The sequence below is a fragment of the Urtica dioica genome, chromosome 9 (genome assembly GCF_054948205.1).
Source record: "Urtica dioica subsp. dioica isolate 48M chromosome 9, U.dioica_male_clone48M_v1_H2, whole genome shotgun sequence".
NCBI classification, from domain to species: Eukaryota; Viridiplantae; Streptophyta; class Magnoliopsida; order Rosales; family Urticaceae; genus Urtica; species Urtica dioica.
The window spans coordinates 26476115-26500770 of record NC_142764.1 but is presented as its reverse complement, the minus strand read 5'-3'; the positions used below and the strand labels follow the sequence as shown (position 1 = coordinate 26500770).

General features: G+C 38.9%; 1 protein-coding gene across 6 annotated transcripts; it reads right to left on the bottom strand.

Annotated features, from left to right (window-relative positions):
• Positions 1-7379: 7379 nt before the first annotated feature.
• Positions 7380-24238, bottom strand: LOC149386303 (uncharacterized). Of its 6 annotated transcripts, none has more exons than XM_089627281.1 (26): positions 23979-24238; positions 23783-23878; positions 23517-23675; positions 23338-23450; positions 23097-23243; positions 22913-22985; positions 22371-22742; positions 22180-22279; positions 21800-21901; positions 21515-21661; positions 21331-21403; positions 21025-21240; positions 20723-20919; positions 20587-20647; positions 20399-20500; positions 20187-20270; positions 19938-20049; positions 19717-19815; positions 19308-19439; positions 19159-19271; positions 18643-18703; positions 18451-18548; positions 8018-8086; positions 7769-7864; positions 7587-7674; positions 7380-7430 (listed from the first exon to the last, which is right to left on the bottom strand). In XM_089627281.1, exons 20-24 carry the CDS (start codon positions 19201-19203, stop codon positions 7862-7864), a joined length of 276 nt encoding a protein of 91 aa, XP_089483407.1. In that variant the 5' UTR covers positions 19204-19271; positions 19308-19439; positions 19717-19815; positions 19938-20049; positions 20187-20270; positions 20399-20500; positions 20587-20647; positions 20723-20919; positions 21025-21240; positions 21331-21403; positions 21515-21661; positions 21800-21901; positions 22180-22279; positions 22371-22742; positions 22913-22985; positions 23097-23243; positions 23338-23450; positions 23517-23675; positions 23783-23878; positions 23979-24238; the 3' UTR covers positions 7380-7430; positions 7587-7674; positions 7769-7861. The 6 variants fall into 6 exon arrangements, with proteins under 6 accessions (XP_089483407.1, XP_089483409.1, XP_089483403.1 ...); XM_089627283.1 differs by having other exon boundaries at positions 19159-19265; XM_089627277.1 differs by adding an exon at positions 18779-19068 and having other exon boundaries at positions 19159-19439; positions 23979-24213.
• Positions 24239-24656: the final 418 nt, after the last annotated feature.

The following is a 24656-nucleotide window of genomic DNA, read 5'->3' as shown; positions in this document are numbered from 1 at the left end:
TGAGACACGGACAAAAACTATTTTTTTTCTTTTCTTTTTTCCTTCTTTCGATTATTTTTTTTCTTCTTCTTCTTCTTCTCCTTTTCTATTTTTATTTATTTATTTTAGTTTCGTTTTTTCTTGATAATGGGTTGATCATTGAGTTCAACGGTAGTTGAGGGTGTAATTCAGAAACAGAGGCAAGCACTTGTGGGACTTGTGTGGTACAGGGCCTACAACACCAAAATAATACAAAGATCAGTTTCAAATTCGCAACCAAACAGACAAAATTTGGGAGAGAGAGAGAGAGAGAGGGCGAGACTTACATATGACGTTTGTGTCAAATTAGTGGATAGTGACGTACCTCGTAAAAAGATAGAGAATTAACAATTCCCATAGGAATAATAACCCACTCACTTCCGATCACCGACACACGATCTAACACACACACACGCTCTAACACAGACACACACACACGCTCTAATCCTTCTAAACCTCTTTCACACACACGCTCTCTCCTAACTCATTTTAACACACGTTCTAATTCTAACTCCCATGCACTATCACCCACACACGCTCTGACACACACGCTGTGACACACAAACACGCTCTAATCCTTTTAAATCTCTTTCACAGACACACATGCTCTAACTCATATTTACACACACACACTAATTCTAACTCCCAAGCACTATCACCCACACAGGCTCTAACACACACACGCGCTCTATTCCTTTTAAATCTCTTTCACACGCACACGCTCCAACTCATTTTTACACACGCTCTAATTCTAATTCCCAAGTACTATCAATCTGTATTTGGTCCGACAGATCGGGACCCATATTCGGTTCCCTCAGCCTTTACTCTCAAGTTTCACGTAGGGGGGATGGCTTCTGCATTGGCTGAAACAATAATTAAGGAAAGTTAACTCACTAGTTTGCAAAGTAAATCCACTTTAAAGCAACATACCTAAGGAATTTACATGCAAATACACTCACATTGTATGCAGGCACGCTGTTCCATAATTGAAACTACACCAAAATAGATAATAACAAAAACAAGAACTTACCTCAACTTGGTTATCTACAAGAAACTTGTCAACAATACTCCGCATTTGTCGACTTCAAAAGTAGCCAAAGTCTACGCTGATCGACGACAACGAGGCAGTGGACGGAATATGGACTCATCTCTAGTATTTTAGTTCACTAATTTATCCTTACTCTAGTCCCACATTGTAGTTCACACTCCTGAATCTGTAAACTCTACTAAGGATAGAGACAAAATGAAAATTTTATTCCCATAAATTTTACTCTAGTCCCATTAATTTTATTATCAACACAAAATGAAAATTGATATGACATCATTAAAGGATAGAGACAAGAAAATGTACCTTGGCGTGGGAGTGTCCATACTCTCAAATTGCTCAGGGGATTGGCGCAAAAAGCGTTTTGTTCTTTGTTCTTTGTTCTTTGTTCTTTGTTCTTTGTTCTTTTTCTTTTTCCTTTGTTAGCTTCTCTTTTCTCTTTCTTTTTTCTTTTTTTTAAATCTTTTTTTCATCTATTTTTTCAGTTTTCTTTAATGCAAAACTTACATTTTTTCCTCCTGTTTCCTTATACACTCAGCGAGAACAGCAGCAATGATCATCACTCACCATAGGAAGAAGAGGGCATGGGCTGACTCTCATTGGCTAAAGGCAGTGATCTCTCTATCTCTTGCGATCTGGAGAGGCAAAAGATGATCCATTAAGACAATTTAGATTCAAAAATTAAGCAACTTACACATTTTCTAGATTGAGACGGCCCATTACTCACCATAAGTGCGAAGATGGAAGAATATTTCTAGTCGCGGATTGCAAGAAAAGCTCCATCCCTACCCTGCACACCCTGTTTGTTGAATCAAGATACATGTCAGCAACACGGAATAAGCAGAGAGCAAGAGAAATAATATAAATGGAATAAACTAGTACTTGTTTACCTGAAATAAAGAGGAGCACGTACAATCATTAAATGTAAAAAATACAATATCTAACCTGGTACATTATCTTCGTTAGAATTTAACACCAACTAATCAACTTAACATAATTAGAAAAAGACCCGAATTGCCTATTTAATAAATCGTAATACCTAGCAGTACAAAGGAACGAATTTGGAAACCTGCAGAATACTTGATCCTGCAAAACCAAATACTGTCAGCAAAAACGTTAGTAAGTTAGCGGGTTAGTATGTTAATAGTTGGTAAAGTAAGTATGTTAAAACTTAGTAAAGCTAGTAGTCAGTATTTAGTAATCCCTGTCCTCAAGCCTGGCCCCCCACCCCTTCCCGAGCCTGGCCTCACTCAGTTTCGGTCCCACCCACCCGTTTCCCGAGCATGGTGCCACGCAGGTTCAGTCCCACCAACCCGTTTCCCGAGCCTGCAAACATTCACATAAAGTTCCTCAAATAATTTTTTTTTTAAGAGAAACAAAATTTACCAAAATATCCAAAAATGCAAAGGCAGCAGATAAGTAACAACTACAATGTTCTTCCTCGAACCCAAAAATGAAAAAGCAGCACCAAGATATATTGAGAAGAGAGAGAGAGTGTTCAACGGTAATGCTAGAGGGAGAGGGTGTTGTTTCTCTTCCAGGTGGCTCTGCGAGAGGGCCTCTGCTTGTGGTTGAGGTGTCCCTTTCCCGCGGAAGTGAGACGGCGAAGCTCTCTGTGCTTGTGGACCGGGTTGCACAGCCAGTTGATCCACGTCCACGTCCACCATGATTACCTCAAAGTACTTATACGTCCACCATGATTACCAGCCAGTAAGAGTTCAGAACCCTGAGGCCTCCGATCTTACGTCCCGCACGCTCCTCGGCCACAGACCTCTTGCTGCGCTGGAATTTCAGCTGAGTGACTCCCTAGTTCGTGGGCTTCCCGTACACGATACCCTTCGAGACCGGCCTCTTACGCCCACCACGCCTCACATGCACACGGTAGATCACGTAACCCTGCTTGGCCTTGTATCCAAGACGGCGAGAACGGCAGCTATGTATTCTTTTTTTTAATTTTTTTTTCCTTTTCTTTTCTTTTTTCTTTTTTCTTTTTTTCGTTTTTTTTTTTCCTTGATCATGGGTTGACCATCATTGGATTTCCCGATAGTTAAGGGTGAATTCAGAAACAGTGGCAAGCACTCGTGGGACTTGTGTGGTTCAGGACCTACAACACCAAAATAATACAAAGATCGGTTCCAAATTCTCAACCAAACAGACAAAATTCGAGAGAGAGAAAGAGAGAGAGGCTGAGACTTACGTATGACGTACGTTCGTGTCAAATCAGCTCACGACCACGTTGCAACGACTTCTCCGAAGAGCATTTCTTCATTGTCGGCACTGAGGCGGTGAAACGGAGGATTTCACTCTGATCTCTTCTTCGTCTTCTCTCTATTCTCTTTCATTCCACTCTCTATTGTGTAGGTTTTGTCTGCTGCCCGTCTGCTTGTACGTAAAGACGGCACAATTGAAGATGTGCCTATATTAGAGCCCCATAAACAAGCATAGTCAAAAGATATAGACATGATGACTAAAGAGCTAAAAAATTCAGTTTCTGGTCCATGAAACTCTAGAGTACTCACCCGTATATAAAAGCTCCCTGTTTGCTAGTTTGAATCACTGGTCGAGATAAATAATGGATAAAACCTCTTGTAGATGAGTTTCCCAGGACACCCTCCACTTCAACAGTTCAAGAAAAGCCTGTCCTAGGTAGTCAAGCCTTGGTTTGACCTTCATAACAAAAAATGAAATAATTGATAATGCATCGCACACTACACTTTTGTTTGCTACTAGAAACTCGAAGAAAACCTGGAAAAGAAACAATGCATTTCATGCAACACGAACAATTTCGGACTACGCCCCTGGAGTGAGATTACATGACCAAGACGAAGCTGGCCCCACCATATACGTGAACCAGATGCCCCCACCATCCACAACCAGGTTCTGGTCAACCTGTTGTAAATAATAAAATCAAATACGGAATATATAATAAAATGATTTCAAACTGTTGTATGATCGGTTAGGTCATTCCTCACCATAAAGAGAAGAGAAAACAAACTTCTCAGAAGCCATAATTCTCCAGGCCACTCTTGAAAACTACAAAAATCAATAAACATGAACGCAATGAATTAGAAGTCAAAGGGGTTGTTTAAGGCGACGGAAGACCCGCACCTCATGAAAAAAGACATTAAAAAAAACATGAATATGGCTGCTAAAAGGCAAAAGAGTGCCTGCTAAAACTGTGAAAATAAAATTGATGAGCACAAAACACGAAAATGGCCTTTTTTCGTTTTTTTCCCTTTTTCTTTTTTTTTTCTTTTCTTTTTTATTTTCTCTTTTCTTCCTTTTCTTTTCTTTGTCGTTTTTTTTTTCCGTTTTTTCTTGATCATGGGTTGACCACCATTGGGTTAAATGGTAGTTAAGGGTGTAATTCAGAAACACAGGCAAGCACTCGTGGGACTTGTGTGCTTCACGGCCTACAACACCAAAATTAAACAAAGATAAATTCCAAATTCTCAACCAAACAGATCAAATTTGAGAGAGATAGAGAGAGGGTGAGACTTACATATGACGTTTGTGTCAAATTAGTGGATAGAGACGAACCTTGTAAAAAGATAGAGAATTAACTGTTGTCACGGGATAATAACTCACTCACTCCCTATCACCCACACACGCTCTAACACACACACACAGGCTTTTAACACACACACACACACACACACACACTTTAATCCTTCAAAATCTCTTTCACATACAAGCTCTAACTCATTTTTACACACGCTCTAATTCTAACTCCCAAGCACTATCACCCACACACATTCTAACACACACACGCGCTCTAATACACATACACGCTCTAATCCTTTTAAATCTCTTTCACACACACACACACACACACACTCGCTCTAACTCATTTTTACACACGCGCTAATTCTAACTCCCAAGCACTATCACCCACACATGCTCTAACACACACGCGCTCTAATACACATACACGCTCTATTCCTATTTTTTTTAAATCTTTTTTTCGTCTCTTTTTTCAGTTTTCTTTTATGCAAAACTAATATTTTTTTCCTCCTGTTTCCTTGTACACTCAGCGAGAACAGCATCTATGTATTCTTGTACCTGAGCCACAAAATACAGTCAGTGTATACGGGCACACTATTTCACAATCGGAAGTTTAAAAAAAATAAGAACTTACCTCAAATTGGTTGACCTTCATAACCAAAAAAAAAAAAAAAATTGACAACGAGAGATTTCATGACCAAGATGAACCACACAAGTCCCTGGAAAAGAAATAATGTATTTCATGCAACACGATCAATTTCGGACTACGCACCTGGAGTGAGATTTCATGACCAAGATGAAGCTGGCCCCACCATATACGTGAAACGGGTGCCCCCACCATCCTTAACCAGGTTCTGGTACACCTGTTGTATATAATAAAATCAAATACGGAGTATATAATAAAATGATTTGAAACTGTTGTATGATTTCCATTTTTTTCATCTTTTTATGTTAGCCTTCATTTTTCTTTTTTTAAATTGTTGCCATGATAAATAAAACTAGGGAATTCAGTGTCTAGTCAAGGAATCACAGAGTACTCACCTTGGCATAAAAGTTTGAAGGAATGTTAAGGCTGTAGATCTTTTTGGCCAGTTGGACTCATCGGCCGATGAAAGACTAATGGATAAAGCCTTCCAAGAGATAAGTCTCCACACCAGTAGTTCAAAAGCAGTCTTGGGCAAGGTTGACAAGTCAACGGGTACATCCAGCAAATACGATAATCTTGAAGCTAGACTTCAGACAGGAGAAGATAAAATGGAAAAGCTACACCAACATAAAAAAAAAAAAAACGAAAGACACGAGACTGATTAATAGAAGATTAAAAAGAGTTACTGAATATTCCATTACACATTATTATCTTAAAATTTCGTACCGTTACCACCCATTTCACATCATCTTGGTAGTTGGGTTAAATGGTAGTTGATGGTGTAATTCAGAAACAGAGGAAAGCACTCATGGGACTTGTTTGGTTCACAGCCTAGAACACCAAAATTAAACATAGATCAATTCCAAGTTCTCAACCAAACAGACAAAATTTGAGAGAGAGAGAGAGAGAGAGGGCGAGACTTACATATGACGTTTGTGTCAAATTAGTGGATAGAGACGAACTTCGTAAAAATATAGAGAATTAACAGTTTTCATGGGATTAATAACTCACACACTCCCTATCACCCACACACGCTCTAACACACACACACACACACACGCTCTAATCCTTTTAAATCTCTTACATACACAAGCTCTAACTCATTTTTACACACGCTCTAATTCTAACTCCCAAGCATTATCACCCACACACGCTCTAACACACACACACGCTCTAATCCTTTTAAATCTCTTTCACAAACACACACGCTCTAACTCATTTTTACACGCGCGCTAATTCTAACTCCCAAGTACTATCACCCACACAAGCTCTAACACACATACACGCTCTATTCCTTTTTTTTTAAATCTTTTTTCGTCCCTTTTTTCAGTTTTCTTTTATGCAAAACTTACATTTTTTTTCCTCCTGTTTCCTTGTACACTCAGCGAGAACAGCAGCTATGTATTCTTGTACCTGTGCCACTAAATACAGTCTGTGTACGAGCACCCTATTTCAAAATTGGTAAAAAAAAAAAAAAAAAAAAAAAAAAAAAAAAAAAACCTTACCTCAAATTGGTTGATCTTCATAACAAAAATAAGATATTGACAACGCACCGCACACTACACTTTTGTTTGCTGCTAGAAACTCGAAGAAAACCTGGAAAAGAAACAATGTTCTTCATGGACTATGCACCTGGAGTAAGATTACATGACCAAGATGAAGCTGGCCCAACCATATACGTGAACCAGGTTTTTTGTCCAACTTCCTTCTCTCTACATACCCACAAAAAAAAAAAAAAAAAAAAAAAAAATTCAAATACGGAGTATATAAAAAATGATTTCAAACTGCTCTATGATTGGTTAGGTCATTCCTCACCATAAAGAGAAGAGCAAACACGCTTCTCAGAAGCCATAATTCTCCGGGCCACTCCCGAAACCTACAAAAATCAATACAAATAAATGCAATGAATTAGAAGTCAAAGGGTTTGTTTAAGGCGATGGAAGACCCACACCTTATGAATCTCCGAAGATGGTCGAGAAATCCCATCCGTACAGAAGACCGATGGCTGCTTCGCAGTTGACAGTTGAAAGCTTCTCTGCCAATCTTTTCTTTACTTTTCTTTTTTCATTTTTCTTTTCTTCTTTTTTTTTTCGTTTTTTTCTTTTTTGTTTTTTGTTTTTTTCTTGATTATGGGTTGACCATCATTGGGTTTCCTTGTAGTTGAGGGTGTATTCAGAAACAGTGGCAAGCACTCGTGGGACTTGTGTGGTTCAGGGCCTACAACACCAAAATAATACAAAGATCGGTTCCAAATGCAATATGAAAGTCATTTTCCATTTTGTAATTAATGTAGGAAATTAATCAAGAAGGTCAAAGATGAGAATCCTATAGACTATCAATGAAGACGTGTTAGGGACAGAGCAATTAGCGTACCTTCTTCAGTGGTTCTGGGTCAGCCACATTTTTGTTTGAACGCTGCCTCGATCAGAGAAACTCAAGCCATCGCCAGCACCATAAGTAGCTGAGGCAAGGAAACAAGAGCCAACTAAAAAGAGTTCTATGAATGCCATCATGGACTATTGCTATTATGAAGACTAAAATGAGTAAGATTGTACTTCCTGTAAAAGCAGGAGGTTAGAGTGCATGGTGAAAGCAAAGGGCTCGGCAAAGGAGCTGAGGATCGAGCGTGTAATGCTGCCAAATTTTCCTTACTGGATTAAGAATTGGGGCTTAACATCAGTACAACAATGAGAATAATCCAGAAACAGAGAAATATGTCAATAAGAAAACCGTTAAAATTCGCCTGCATTTGATACATTTAACAACAAGTTTAAAAGGGAAGTAATCAATTGAGTAGTTCTTACCGTGTTAGTGATGAAAATGACTTCATCAAAAGCTGAAAGCTGAGATCCACATGCCTTATCCTTCATAAACTGCAAATAACAATACATGAAATCATAAATAAGAAAGATTTTCAGTAAGATTGATCATCACTCACAACAACAATGGCGACTACAATGATGACGACGATGGCGAGGCAGTTCCGGCGAGCTCTGTCCACTGCGTCGGCGGGGGCGGAGGCACGGCCTCAACAATTTTCGCTGACTTCGGTGCCGGCGCTGTGTGAGAAAGGGGACAAGAGGATGAAGAGGGGAAAAAGGTTCAAAGGATCGTGCTGAAACTCAAGGCCTAAGAGAGAGAAGATGATCGTACGCCTCAAAGACAAGCTCGAGGTTCAAAGGTCCACACTGTGGCCTATTCCTTTCAAACTCATCTAATCTAGGGCTTTAATTTTATTTTACTATTATTTGGAGCCGCTAGATTTTATCTAGTGTCATTTTTCTTATGGAAAGAGCTCTGTATATTAGAAATTTACAAACCCTGTGCTTCAGTGTCGCATCAGTTCTTTATTTCTGTCCCTGTGCTCTTTTTTTTTTCTTTTTTTTTTTCGTTTTTTTTCTTGATTATGGGTTGACCATCATTGGGTTCCCCTGTAGTTGATGGTGTATTCAGAAACAGTGGCAAGCACTCGTGAAACTTGTGTGGTGCAGGGCCTACAACACCAAATTAACACAAAGATCGGTTCAAAATTCTCAACCAAACAGACAAAATTTGAGACAGAGAGAGAGAGAAAGAGAGACTTACGTATGACGTTCGTGTCAAAACAACTCACGACCACATGGCAACGACTTCTCCGAAGAGCATTTCTTCATTGTCGGCACCGAGGTGGTGAAACGGAGGGTTTCACTCTGATCTATTCTTCTTCTTCTCTCTACTGTTTCTTATTCCACTCTATATTGTGTATGTTTTTGTCTGCTGCCCATCTGCTTTTACGTAGAGACGGTACAATTGAAGCCATCGAGAACTTTGTTGAGAATCAGAGAAATCGCTTGGTTGTAGACAGACATTACTTACCATAAGTGAGAAGATGGACGAACATTTCTAGACGCAGATTGCAAGAAAAGCTCCATTCCTACGCTGCACACCCTGTTTGTTGAATCAAGGTACATGTCAGCAACACGGAATAAGCAGAGAGCAAGAGAAATAAATAAATGGAATAATGTAGTACTTGTTTAACTGAAATGAAGAGGAGCTCAATCATTAACCGTCAAAAATACAATATTTAACCTGGTACATTATATTGGTCAGAATTTAACACAAACAAATCAACTCAACTTAATTAGAAAAAGACCAGAATTGCCTATTCCATAAATCCTAGGTGTTATACCTAGGACAATGGAACGAATTTGGCGAGCCTAGCACCACCCAGGTTCGGTCCCACCCATCCTTTTCCCGAGCCTGGCGCCACCCAGGTTCTCGATCCCAAAGCAAGTCTGGTTGTGAAGTGCCTGCAAAATATTTACTAAAAGTTCCTTAAATAATGATGATCATCACTCACAGCAACAATGGCGAATATAATGATGACGACGATGGCGAGGCAGTTCCGGCGAGCTCTATCCACTGCGTCGGCGGGGGAGGAGGCACGGCCATCTATATTTTCGCGGACTTCGGCGCCGGCGCTGTGTGGGAAAGGGGACAAGAGGACGAAGAGGGGAAAGAGGTTCAAAGGATCGTACGGAAACTCAAGGCCTAAGAGCGGGAAGGTGATAGAACGCCTCAGAGACAAGCTCGAGGTTCCAAGGTCCACACCATGGCCTCTTGCTTTTGAATTCATCTAATCTAGGGCTTTAATTTTATTTTACTATTATTTGGAGCCGCTAGGTTTTATGTAGTTTCATTTTTCTTATGGAATGAGCTCTGTATATTAGAAATTTACAACACTGTGCTTCAGTGTCGCGTCAGTTCTTTATTTCTGTCGGCAAGAATTTGGGTGCAGAGCTTTTTCTTCGTTTTTTTTTTTTTTTAAAAAAGATTGATCATCACTCACCACAGGAAGAAGAGGACATGGGCTGACTCTCATTGGCTAAAACCAGTGATCTCTCTATCTCTTGCGATGTGGAGAGGCAAAAGATGATCCATTAAGAATATTTTGATACAAAAATTAAGAAACTTACACATTTTCTAGATTGAGACGGCTCATTACTCACCAAAAGTGAGAAGATGGAAGAACATTTCTAGTCGCGGATTGCAAGAAAAGCTCCATCCCTACGCTGCACACCCTGTTTGTTGAATCAAGATACACGTCAGCAACACGGAATAAGCAGAGAGCAAGAGAAATAAAATAAATGGAAGAAACTAGTACTTGTTTACCTGAAATGAAGAGGAGCACAATCATTAAATGTAAAAAATACAATAGCTAACCTGGTACATTATCTTCGTTAGAATTTAACACCAACTAATCAACTCAACATAATTAGAAAAAGACCCGAATTGCCTATTTAATAAATCGTAATACCTAGCAGTACAATGGAACGAATTTGGAAACCTGCAGAATACTTGATCCTGCAAAACAAAATACTGTCAGCAAAAACGTTAGTAAGATAGCGGGTTAGTATGTTAATAGTTAGTAAAATAAGCATGTTAAAAGTTAGTAAAGCTAGTAGTCAGTAGTCAGTAATCCCCGTCCTCGAGCCTGGCCCCCCTCCCCTTCCCGAGCCTGGCCTCACTCAGTTTCGGTCCCACCCACCCGTTTCCCGAGCATGGCGCCACGCAGGTTCAGTCCCACCAACCCGTTTCCTGAGCCTGCAAATATTCACAAAAAGTTCCTCAAATAATTTTTTCTTTTAAAGAAAAAAACTAACCAAAATATCCAAAAATGCAAAGGCAGCAGATAAGTAACAACTACAATGTTCTTCCTTGAACCCAAAAATGAAAAATATCCACTGGTGGTTCGGCATCATTCAGGATATATTGAGAAGAGAGAGAGAGTGTTCAACGGTACTGCTAGAGGGAGAGGGTGTTGTTTCTCTTCCAGGTGGCTCTGCGAGAGGGCCTCTGCTTGTGGTTGAGGTGTCCCTTTCCCGCGGAAGTGAGACCGCGAAGCTCTCTGTGCTTGTGGACCGGGTTGCACAGCCAGTTGATCCACGTCCACGTCCACCATGATTACCTCAAAGTACTTATACGTCCACCATGATTACCAGCCAGTAAGAGTTCAGAACCCTGAGGCCTCCGATCTTACGTCCCGCACGCTCCTCGGCCACAGACCTCTTGCTGCGCTAGAATTTCAGCTGAGTGACTCCCTTCGAGACCGGCCTCTTACGCCCACCACGCCTCACATGCACAAGGAAGTGGACCACCCCACACTACACTTTTGTTTGCTACTAGAAACTCGAAGAAAACCTGGAAAAGAAACAACGTACTTCATGCAACACGATCAATTTTGGACTACGCACCTGGAGTGAGATTACATGACCAAGATGAAGCTGGCCCCACCATATACGTGAACCAGGTTCTAATTTGTCCAACTTCCTTCTCTCTACATACCCACAACAACAACACAAAAAAAAAAAAAAATCAAATACGGTGTATATAAAAAAAATGATATCAAACTGCTGTTTGATTGGTTAGGTCATTCCTCACCATAAAGAGGAGCAAACACGCTTCTCAGAAGCCATAATTCTTCAGGTCACCCCCGAAACCTACAAAAATCAATACACATGAATGCTATGAATTAGAAGTCAAAGGGGTTGTTTAAGGCGATGGAAGACCCGCACCTTATGAATCCCATTCGTACAGACGACCGATGGCCGCTTCGCAATTGACAGTTGAAAGCTTCTCTGCTATTATTTTCTTTTCTTTTAATTTTATTTTATTTTTTCTTCTTTTTTTCCTTTTCTTTTCTTTTTTCTTTTTTTTTCCTATTTTTCGTTTTTATTTTCTTGATCATGGGTTGATCATCATTAGGTTTCCCAGTAGTTGAGGGTGTATTCAGAAACAGTGGAAAGCACTCGTGGGACTTGTGTGGTTCAGGGCCTACAACACCAAAATAATACAAAGATCGGTTCCAAATTCTCAACCAAACAGACAAAATTTGAGAGAGAGGCCGAGACTTACGTATGACACTCGTGTCAAATCAGCTCACGACCACGTGGCAACGACTTCTCCGAAGAGCATTTCTTCATTGTCGGCACTGAGGCGGTGAAATGGAGGGTTTCACTCTGATTTCTTCTTCTTCTTCTCTCTATTGTGTAGGTTTTTATCTGCTGCCCGTCTGCTTGTACGTAGAGATGGCAAAATTGAATCCATTAAGAACTTCGCTAAGAATCAGAGCAATCGCTTGGTTGTAGATGGACATTTGCTATACTTTCGTGCAGAAAACCTTATAAACAAGACATATAAATGTTAATAATTTCTTTTCATACATACATTTACCAGCATGAACAATGAAGTATATGCCGGTTTTTTTCTTTTCTGCGATTCACTCAAGTGAGAGAACTTGTCACTATCAATATTAGACCATCAAACATATACTCAACAGTACTCCAGAGTTATCAATTTTTTGTAGTCGAAAGAATGAAGGTGTGCATATAATAAAGCTCCATAAACAAAAATCAATACACATGAATGCAATGAATTAGAAGTCAAAGGGGTTGTTTTAGGCGATGGAAAACCCGCACCTTATGAATCCCCGAAGAGGGTCGAGAGGCCCCATTAGTACAGACGACTGATGGCCGCTTCGCAGTCAACAGTTGAAAGCTTCTCTGCCATTGTTCTCGAGCTGCATGCAAATGTATGAAAAAGGGTCATGAATGCAAAAAACATGTACACAAGTGTCGCTACTTTGCAATGAAAATCCAATTCAAAATAACACCTAAATAACATACCTTTGGTTCCCAAAGCTCACATACACAACCCTTCGGGTTTCTCAAATCATACAATTTTAGCCAATTGAGGATTTGGGCCCTCATTTTCAGTTCCTCACAAGGATTTGAACAATGTTGTGACGTGTGTTTTTTTTTCTCTTTTTTTTCTTTTTTTTTTCCTTCTCTTGAAGATTATCTGCTTCCACAGCTTCATCACAAAATCATTGCGCTAGATCTTCACCCCCACCCTTATAGGCCTCCTAAAAAAGCCGTTGCGTGTTCCCGTACCTACACCATAAAATAGAGTCATATTGTATATCGGCACACTATTCCACATTTGGAACTACACAAACCAAAAAAAATGAACTTACCTCAACTTGGTAGTCTACAAGAAGCTTTTCAAAAGTACTCCAGATTTGTTGTTTTATGTACTCTAAAGAATGAAAGTGTGCCCGTAATAGAGCCCATAAGTAAGCAATTAAAAATAGTCAATAGATAAAGCCATGATAAATAAAACTAGGGAATTCAGTGTCTGGTCAAGGAATCACAGAGTACTCACCTTGGCATAAAGTTCGAAAGACTAATGGATAAAGCCTTCCAAGAGATAAGTCTCCACACCAGCAGTTCAAAAGCAGTCTTGGGCAAGGTTGACAAGTCAACGGGTACATCCAGCAAATACGATAATCTTGAAGCTAGACTTCAGACAGGAGAAGATAAAATGGAAAAGCTACACCACCATAGAAGAAAAAACGAAAGACACGAGACTGATTAATAGAAGATTAAAAAGAGTTACTGAATATTCCATTACACATTATTATCTTAAAATTTCGTACCGTTACCACCCATTTCACATCATCCTGTGAATTGCCACTCAATGCCCATTTTGACCAGCACTCTTCTTGCCTCCAAACTGTCGGACTGACTGGTGAGATGAGTTTCTGTTCATTAGGGGAAAAAGAGAGGCTTACAGGTTCTTGCCGTGAACATCGGTGTGGTCAAGAGAATCGACGGATTTGGCAAGAACATGCTTGTCCCGTTTTCTTGGGGGAGAGAGAACATGCTTTAAATTCGTCTACAGAGTCGATCTTCTGTTTCCTTGGGATGAGATGGCACAGCAAAGTTTATTTAAGGCTCTATTATAGCATCAGATTTTAGCTTCCAGGCCCGTGTAATTTTCCCATCCATCATATTCCCAACTTCTTGCACAAGAGAGAGAGAGAGTGAGGTTTGGGGATTATGATAAAATTGGAGCCCAAAAACAAGACTTGCGCTTGGGCATAACTGAGCAAAGAAAGACCACTGAGATTACCTTGTCAGAGGTAAAGAGGAGATTGATTTGCTTGTTAATCATGTTTTGCAAGGCCATGACTTCTCTCCTCTGCTGAGTGCACAAAATGCCCTTTTGGACGTCGGTCATCTTCGCTCAGAGGTCTGCAAACAAAGAATCATATGTAAATATATATTCCGTATGTATGTGTGTGTCTGTATGTTTAAGAGAGAGAGAGAGACTAACCTGCATCGAAGAAGAAATTGAACGGTGACCTCTCTGCCTTTGTTGTTTGATGGGAAATAGATTTTATTAAAAAGAGTACACTCACTGCACAAGCAATGTCCACCCGACCGGAGCTGCTGTCACAATGTGGTCTTCAAAGATGACCATCATGACGCTTGTGGGGCAAGTAACCGCAATCCAGATCGACTTTGGGGTGGGCAGGTGGATGCAGATTGGGTTCGACGCAGCTGGAGAACGTTCAACATGGAGTTCGAGTGCCTGGTCATAGCAAATAGATAGGGCATAGGAATAAGGATCAGGCGAGCCATGGCGGCGAATTACCTTTACTAGATGAACAATCCAGAAGGAAAACAAAACGAACCCTTTTATAAGAAAACCTTATGCTCTACGCTTCTATACCAAATCCAGAGAGAGAGAGAGAGAACCTGAAATTGGGGGTAATAACATTGAAAGTCGAGGCAGCGCGAAATTGGGGGTAGCCACGGCTTTAGCGCTTCCTTCAACTCTCTGCTCGGATAGGATAAAGAAGACTAACAACTACATCTAGCAAATACGACGATCCTGAAGACTTCAGAGAGGAGATGATAAAATGGAAAAAGCTACACCACCAAAAAAAAATTGAGAATACGTGAGACTGATTCATATTCCATTCCACAGAGTAGCATCTTAAAATTTAGTACCATTTCTATCCATTTGGCATCATCCTGTGAATCTCCGTTCAAATGTCCATTTTCACCAGCGCCCCTCTTGTGCATGAAATTCACAGATTATGCAGTCACTGAGAATAATTGTAAAAATAAATCAAAGTAAGACAAGTGAAATGACGAGTATAAAACTGATAAAGCATGGTCAAATGAAAATATCAAAATATCATGACACAAATAACAAGCACCTCCTAATCACGAAACCAAATACACTATGTAAATATATTCTGTGTGTGTGACAGAGAGAGAGAGAGAGAGAGAGAGAGAGAGAGAGAGAGAAACCAACCTGCATCTAAGCAGAACATGGACGTTGACCTCTCAAATTCTTGTTTGCTGAGAAATCTGGGCATGGAGTGTGAACAGAGATGGCAATACGCAGATCTCAAATTCTTGTTTCCATTTTTTTCTCCTTTTTTCTTTTTTTTTTTTCTCTCTTTTTTCTTTATAATTTCCTTTTCTTCTTTCTTTCTTTCTCCTTCTCTTTTTTTCTTTTCTATTTCCGTTTTTCTGTTCTTTTTTCATTATAATTTCCCTTTCTTTTTTCTTTCTTTCTCCTTCTCTTTTTTTTCTTTTCTTTTTTCGTTTTTCTTTTCTTTTTTCGTTTTTCTTTTCTTTTTTATCTTTTTTTTTCTATTTCCTTTTTATTGTTACTTCCTCCAAACGCCTCAACCTTTGATCGCCCTCAGGAGAGAGAGAGAGAATGTATTTCCGGATGTTGAATCAGCGATCGCGGATCGACCCGCGCTGGGTCTCACGGTAGTTGAGGGTGTAATTCTGAATAGGTAAGCACTCACGGGACTTGTGTGGCTTCGGGACTTGCAACACTAAAAACGAAACAAAGAGGACACGCTAATTCTCAACCAAACAGACAAATACAAAGTAATTTCATATATCTATATATATATATATACACACACACACACACACACACACATATACATACATTGAGAGAGAGTGTACCTTTATAACAACAAGAACATGCATGTTAAAACATGGGGGGAACCGTAAACGCCTCGTCTTATGTAACGATGTACGGATTCGTTGTTCCCTAAACCGTTTTCAGAGATAACATTAAGAAAAAAAATTACTAACAGGGTAAAGAAACAACATGATAAAAATGATGGGGGGAAAATGGAGTGAATTTTAAATTGATGATTATCTTACCTCAGTCCGACTGCATGCGAATTCCTTCGGGTTTCTTCAAATTCAGCAATTTCAGCCAATCAAGTATTTGGGTCCTCATCTTCAGTCCCCTGCCAGGATTTGAATCAACTTGTGACACACGTTTATTTCCTTCTCTTTTTTCGTTTTTTCTTTTCTTTTTTTTCTTCTCTTTTTCGTGACATAAGTAAGCGAAGTCAAAAAATTCAACAGTACTCAAGTTTGATGTTCTGCTCACATCCGCAAAGTAATCGAGATGTGCATAATGATAAGCATCTCTAATCTTATGCACCTTGTAATATGCATTCTTTCTCAAATAGTTCTCTAACAAGTGCTTAGACAAACAAATTTTCCATCCCAAAGCAAGTCTGGTTGTCAAGTGCCTGCAAAATATTCAACAAAAGTTCCTTAAATAATTAAGTAACCAACGCCTAATGGCATACAAAGAAGAAGCATTTACACAGACCTCAAAGAAGGAGCAATGAACACGGCCTTGTCCTACTCCAAATATTTCACTGTGGTTCCTGCAACATTACGACTTGTTATTCCAGCGTCACTAGACTCGCATCATGCATGCTTAACAACATAAAATACATATCATTCAGTTATGCAGTGCGATCTGTGATACAACAAGAGAAGCAACTGCAAAACAATTGTGTTCCTTGTTTATCAAACACGTTCAGGTGGCGAAATCAGAATAAGTATTCATTGCACATAAACACAAATTCAATTGGTAAAGCTGATAATGAAAAACTGCTTGACATTGTGCATGCCCAAAAGGTACCCTGACTTATGTAAAGTGTTCAATATAACAACTATTGTATAAGTCTTCAACAATTAAAAGAAGAATACTCACTGTAAAGGCAGTCCACTGGATCAGAACGAGGCCCTTCCAAGCGGACCATCATAAAGCTTGCGCGGGAAGAAACCGCGATCCACATCATCGACTTCAGATCAGGTTGGAGAGGCTCACCGTAATGGTTGCCTTGAAAAAATAGAAGCTCGAAATCAAAATGATGAATTTGTGAATAAAAGAGAGCCTTACAGATTAATGTCGTGAAAACCTCTCGGTGTGGTGAAGAGAATCCATGACTTTGACATAATTTGACGAAGCCAAAGCCTTTATAAATCCTATTTTCTTCGGTGAGAGAAAACATGTCTTGTAATGTCCTGAAAACCTCTCGGTTTGGTGAAGAGAATCCATGACTTTGACAGAATTCGTCAAAGCCAAAGCAATTCGACGAAGCCAAAGCCTTTACTGGTCCTATTTTCTTGGGCGATAGAAAACATGTCTTGTAACAGAGCATTAGTTATCGAAACGTCTTCGATTCTGGTTCTCTTCTCTAGAACTACATCAGTCTCATATCCTATGGACCTGAACGTTCAGAATCCAAAAAGGCAAAAGAGTGCTTGCTAAAAGTGTTAAAATGAAATTGATGAATAAAAAACACGAAAAGGGCTGATAAGACACTAACAAAAACTATTTTTTCTTTTCTTTTTTTCTTTTTTCGTTACTTTTTTTTTCTTTTCTTCTTAGGTTTTTCTTTTTTCTATTTTTCTTTTCTTTTTTTTCTTTTGTTTTTTCTTTTTTTCCTTTTTTTTTTTTCTTTTCTTCTCTTCTTTCTTTTTTTTTTCATTTTCTTTTTTCTCTTTTCGTTTTTTTTCTACTTTTTTTTCTTCTTTCTTTTTTTCTTTTCTTTTTTTCTTTTCTTTTTTTTCATTTTCATGTTTTCTTTTTTTTTCATTTTTTTTTCTTTTCGTTATTTTTTTTTTCTTTCTTTTTTTCTTTTCGTTTTTTTCATTTTCTTTTTTTTTCATTATTTCTTGATCATGGGTTGACCATCATTCGGTTTCACGGTAGTTGAGGGTGTAATTCAGAAACAGAAGCAAGCACCCATGGGACTTGTGTGGTTCAGGGCCTACAACACCAAAATAATACAAAGATAAGTTCCAAATTCTCAACTAAACAGACAAAAATTTGAGAGAAAGAGAGGGCGAGACAAAGTTTGAATAATCAGCCGAGAAATCATAATGGATAAAACCACTAGTAGATTAGTTTCCCTGAACACCCTCCACTTGGTTTGACCTTTATAACAAAAAATAAAAAATTAATAACGCATCGCACACTACCCTTTTGTTTGCTACTAAAAACTCGAAGAGAACCTGGAAAAGAAATAATTTATTTCATGCAACACGATCAATTTCGGACTACGCACCTGGAGTAAGATTTCATGACCAAGATGAAGCTGGCCCCACCATATACGTGAACCAGGTGCACCATCCACAACCAGGTTCTGTTCCAACTTCCTTCTCTCTACATACCCACAAAAAAAAAAAAAAAATCAAATACTGGGTAGATAAAAAAAATGATTTCAAACTGTTGTATGATTGGTTTGGTCATTCCTCACCATAAAGAAAAGAGCAAACAAGCTTCTCGGAAGCAATAATTCTCCGGGCCACTCCCGAAACCTACAAAAATCAATACATATGAATGCAATGGATTAGAAGTCAAAGGAGTTGTTTAAGGCGATGGAAGACCCGCACCTTATGAATCCCCGAAGAGGGTCGAGAAGTCCCATTTGTACAGATGACCAATAGCCGGTTCGCAGTTGACAGTTGAAAGCTTCTCTGCCATTCTTTTCTTTTATATTTTTTTCTTTTTTTTTCTTCATTTTTTTCGTTTCTTTTCTTTTTCTTTTTCTTTTTTCTTTTTTCTTTTTTTCAATTTTTTCTTGATCATGGATTGATCATCATTGGGTTTCCCTGTAGTTGAGTGTGTATGTGTGTATTCAGAAACAGTGGCAAGACCTCGTGGGACTTGTGTGGTTCAGGGCCTACGACACGAAAATAATCAAAGATCGGTTCCAAATTCTCGACCAAACAGACAAAATTTAAGACAGAGAGAGAGAGAGGCCGAGACTTACGTACAACGTTCGTGCCAACGACTTCTCGGAAGAGCATTTTTTCATTGTCGGCACTGAGGCGGTGAAACGGAGGGTTTCTCTTCTTCTTCTTCTTCTTCTTCTTCTTCTTCTTCTTCTTCTTCTTCTTCTTCTTCTTCTTCTTCTTCTTCCCTCTATTGTTTTTCATTTCACTCTGTATTGTACGTAGAGACGGCACAATTGAAGCCATCGAAAACTTCGTTGAGAATCAGGGCAATCGCTTGGTTGTAGATGGACATTTGCTGTACTTTCGTGCAGAAAACCTTATAAACAAGACAAATAAATGTTAATAACTTCGTTTAACACATACATTTACCAATATGAACAATAAATTACATGCCGGTTTTTTTTCTTTCTGTGATTCACTCAAGTGAGAAAACCTGTCACTATCAGTATTCGACCCTCAAAGAACAAAGATAGCACTAAAACTGACATTAAAAATAAACGAAGATAGGTTTAGGTATACTGAAGTAAAAAAGGGAACCCAAAAACAGAGCTTTATTTTGGGAAAACTGAGTAAAGAAAGGTCGCAGAGATTACCTGCCAATGATGATGAGGCAATCGATTTAGTTGTTTAACGACCTTTGGAAAGCCATGACTTCTCTCATCTGGTCACTGATCCTTTTGGACTCAAGAGGTCTGCCAAAAGAAATTATGATGTAAATGTATATCAATTGTGTGTGTGTGTGTGTGTGTGAGAGAGAGAGAGAGAGAGAGAGATAACTAACCTGCATCAAACCAGAACTTGGACATTGACATACCTGTATATCATTATTTCTTGATCATGGGTTGACCATCATTAGGTTTCACGGTAGTTGAGGGTGTAATTCAAAAACAGAGGCAAGCACCCGTGGGAGTTGTGTGGTTCAGGGCCTACAACACCAAAATAATACAAAGATTAGTTCCAAATTATCAACCAAACAGACAAAATTTGAGAGAAGAGAGAAAGAGAGAGAGAGAGGACGAGACAAAGTTTGAATCATCAGCCGAGAAATAATAACGGATAAAACCTCTAGTAGATGAGTTTCCCAGAACACCCTCCACTTCAACAGTTCAAGAGTAGCCTGGCCTAGGTAGACAAGCCTTGGTTTGACCTTAACAACAACAAAAAAAATTGATAACGCATGACACACTACCCTTTTGTTTGCTACAAAAAACTCGGAGAGAACCTAGAAAAGAAATAATGTATTTCATGCAACACGATCAATTTCGGACTACGCACCTGGAGTGAGATTTCATGACCAAGATGAAGCTGGCCCCACCATATACGTGAACCAGGTGCCCCCACCATCCACAACCAGGTTCTGGCCCAACTTCCTTCTCTCTACATACCCACAAAAAAAAATCAAATACTGAGTATAAAAAAAAATGATTTCAAACTGTTGTATGATTGGCTAGGTCATTCCTCACCATAAAGAAAAGAGCAAACAAGCTTCTCGGAAGCAATAATTCTCCGGGCCACTCCCGAAACCTACAAAAATCAATACACATGAATGCAATGAATTAGAAGTCAAAGGAGTTGTTTAAGGCGATGGGAGACCCGCACCTTATGAATCCCTGAAGAGGGTCGAGAAGTCCCATTCGTACAGACAACCGATAGCCGCTTCGTAGTTGACAGTTGAAAGCTTCTCTGCCATTCTTTTCTTTTCTTTTTTCTCATTTTTTTTTTCGTTTCTTTTCTCTTTTTTTTTTCTTTTTTTTCTTTTTTTTTCTTGATCATGGGTTGATCATTATTGGGTTTCCCTGTAGTTGAGTGTATTCAGAAACAGTGGCAGGCACTCGTGGGACTTGTGTGGTTCCAAATTCTCAACAACAAAATTTGAGACAGAGAGAGATAGCGAGACTTACGTACGACTTTCGTGTCAAATCAACTCACGACCACGTGCCAACGACTTCTCCAAAGAGCATTTTTTCATTGTCGGCACTGAGGCGGTGAAACGGAGGGTTTCACTCTTCTTCTTCTTCTTCTTCCCTCTATTGTTTTTCATTTCACTCTGTATTGTTTTTCATTTCACTCTGAACCATTCTTCTAACCTCGCAGTGTCAGGGGGTCGGGATAAAAACCTGCATGACAAGTTGATCGGTAAGCTTGTTCTAATCTACTACGTCTAACAACAGAGACGACTTAAAAAAAACAAGCTTAATGATACCTACACTGACCAACTGAAGAATAATGAACCAGACTTCCATCGAGGGACTGCAGAAGATGATCTCCAGCTCCATTAACCTGTGATTTTCCAAACAATCAATAAGACTTCGAGCCATTGAAACAAAAAGAGTTTACGAGTAACACGTGTACTAAGAGGTGTGAAACAATAACGAATAGATAACCAAAAACCTTCCAAGATGGACAGTTGCAGAAAGGATGGGTTCTTTGAGATGGTCCTTCGTAAGAGCGTAGGCCTGCCATATCTAATTGCAGTTGATAACGTTTTCAGTGGTAATCAATTGCTGTTTCGAGAACTGGAGAAACTGAAGGTTTTTCCTATGATGCAAAGATCAAAGTTTCACCTTTGGTAACAATACACATTTAGCAGTAAGAACGAAAAAAGAAATACATATAATCATGGAATGATAATTATTCTTTGAAGTTAATAAGACAAGAAAGAAATTGATTACGTACCCATGTTGCGTGAACCGCTGCTTGAAGTAGAGCATCATGAACCAAACAGCCAGAGCAATCGCTTGGTTGTAGATGGACATTTGCTACTTTCGTGCAGAAAACCTTATAAACAAGACAAATAAATGTTAATGATTTCGTTTCACACGAACATTTACCAATATGAACAATAAATTACATGCCGGTTTTTTTTCTTTTCTGTGATTCACTCAAGTGAGAAAACCTGTCACTATCAATATTAGACCCTCAAAGAACAAAGCTAGCACTAAAACTGACATAGAAAATAAAACGAAGATAGGTTTGGGTATGCTGAAGTAAAAAGGGAACCCATAAACAGAGCTTTGCTTTGGGAAAACTGCGTAAAGAAAGGTCGCAGAGATTACCTTGCCAATGGTTATGAGGCAATCAATTTACTTGTTTAACAACCTTTGGAAAGCCATGACTTCTCTTATCTGGTTACTGATCCTTTTGGACTCAAGAGGTCTGCCAAAAGAAATTATTATGTAAATGTATATCGATTGTGTGTGTGTGTGTGTGTGTGAGAGAGAGAGAGAGAGAGAGAGAGACAACTAACCTGCATCGAACCAGAACTTGGACATTGACATATCTGTCTTTGTTGTTTGATGAAAAATCAGGGTCACGTCTCTCCAAGCACAGCGTGTAGAACATAGATGGCAATAGAGGTATCCTCGTTCTCATTTTTCTTATTTCACTTTTTTCTTCTCTTTTCTTTTTCCTTTATTTTTTTTCTTTTCAATTTTTCTTTTTTTTTCTCTTTTTTCCTTCTTTTTTTCTCTCTCTCTTTTTTTTCTTTGTTCTCTTTGTTTCTTTTTTTAAGCAATAGTCTACATTTCCTCCTGTTTTCTCAGATAAACAACTTCTTCTTTCTTAAAGATATACTTCAACTTTTTTATTCATCCGGTTCAAGCGAGAGCGCCATATGTTGCTGCAAAGTCAAAATGAAAAATAAAAATAGAAGTCAGACATCAAGTAATTGAATGGAATAAACTAGGAATAGCAGTTCACAAAAAAATCAAAAGAATACCAATATCTAATCTATTACGTGTAACAATAGAGACGACATAAAAAAAAAAAAACAAGCTTAATGATACCTACACTGATCAACTGAAGAATAATGAACCAGACTTCCATCGAGGGACTGCAGAAGATGATCTCCAGCTCCATTAACCTGTGAATTTCCAAACAATCAATAAGACTTAGAGCCATTGAAACAAAAAGAGTTTACGAGTAACACGTGTACTAAGAGGTGTGAAACAATAATGAATAGATAACCAAAAACCTTCCAAGATGGACAGTTGCAGAAAGGATGGGTTCTTTGAGATGGTCCTTCGTAAGAGCGTAGGACTGCCATAACTAATTGCAGTTGATAACGTTTTCAGTTGGTAATCAATTGCTGTTTGAGAACTGGAGATACTGAAGGTTTTGCCTGTGATGCAAAGATCAAAGTTTAACCTTTGGTAACAATACACATTTAGCATGGAATCAAATCAATATAACAATGACATTAGAAGAGAACAGACCTTCGGATATCAGATATTCCGCCAAACCCAGTAGCTGGTATTACTTTCAAACACTCTGCAATTGCACCAGGAAGTATATGTGTTCCGACAATCTTGGAAACCTTCTTCAAAGCCTGTATTTTAAAGAAGTAAAATACTATTGTGGATAGAATATACAGTGGACAGAATAAACAACATACCTTTTATATCTAAAATGTGACCTGATTAAACAAGGGTCTGGAATAACAACATAACTCGGCGTGTGATTTTCTTTTATGCATCGGAAGACATCTTCAGAAGAGGCAATTCATTGAATATGATTTCTAGTCGTAACGACCAAAGTAAGATCTAACAAGTTCCTATACAAAGTAAGCCTTTCATCAGAAAATTGCAAGAGACTTAAACTGTTATTGAAACATCTCAAATCGATTTCTTATATATCGAACAATATTCAAAGGGATTTTACCTAGGATTTCGCTCTCGGCCGCAACCGGATTCCGTAGCGTAGAACCCTAGCCCCGCGATCCTCTCCACAGAACAAAGATGAAAAACCCGACTCAAACTAGCATCACCAACGTCTAAAAGTTAGGACAAACGATAGAATCTTAAACCAACGGCAAATATCGTCGGGAAACGATAAGGTGATCGGAGAAGGTTCTTACCGGCGAAGGAGGACCACAGCAGAGAGAACGATAATGTTCCATTTCTCAAATCGCCGCGCTGCCCTCTAGGGTTTCTCTTTTCTCGATCGCCGCGCTTTCTACGGCCAAAGATTTCCCTCTAGCGTTTCTCGTTGCTTAGATCTCTCTCTCTCTCTCAAACCCTCTCTCACTCTCCGACTCACTCTCTCTCCTCTAGTTTTTCATTTGGCGCTACAATTATATAGAACGGCGGAATGGGATTTATCTTTCCTGTTTTGTATTTTTTCGCTAAAAAAAAAGGGAAATTTTGAGCTTTCCTTTTTTGAAATGCAAGCTGTCTTTCTCTTTCCTAAGCTGCTTGGTCCTCAAGTTGTCCTAATTTTGAGACACCTGTCCTGTATGCTGTATGATATAATAACTTTCCTTTTTTTTTTATGTTAAATCAGTGTAGAACTGCTTGGTCTCCAAGTCACACATAAGACCCTGACTTTTGTAGGATAGACTCACTATTTGGTAAATATAAATTTGGGCCTATTGGTTTTATTATTTTATGGAATTTAAAAAAAAAAAGAGAGATTTTGGGGTTTTTATTATGTTTGATATCTATAATGAAAGATCATGTTCATGTAAATTCATATTTCATATATAAAAAAAAAACTTAATAGTTATTTTTTATCACACCTCACACTAATTATATAG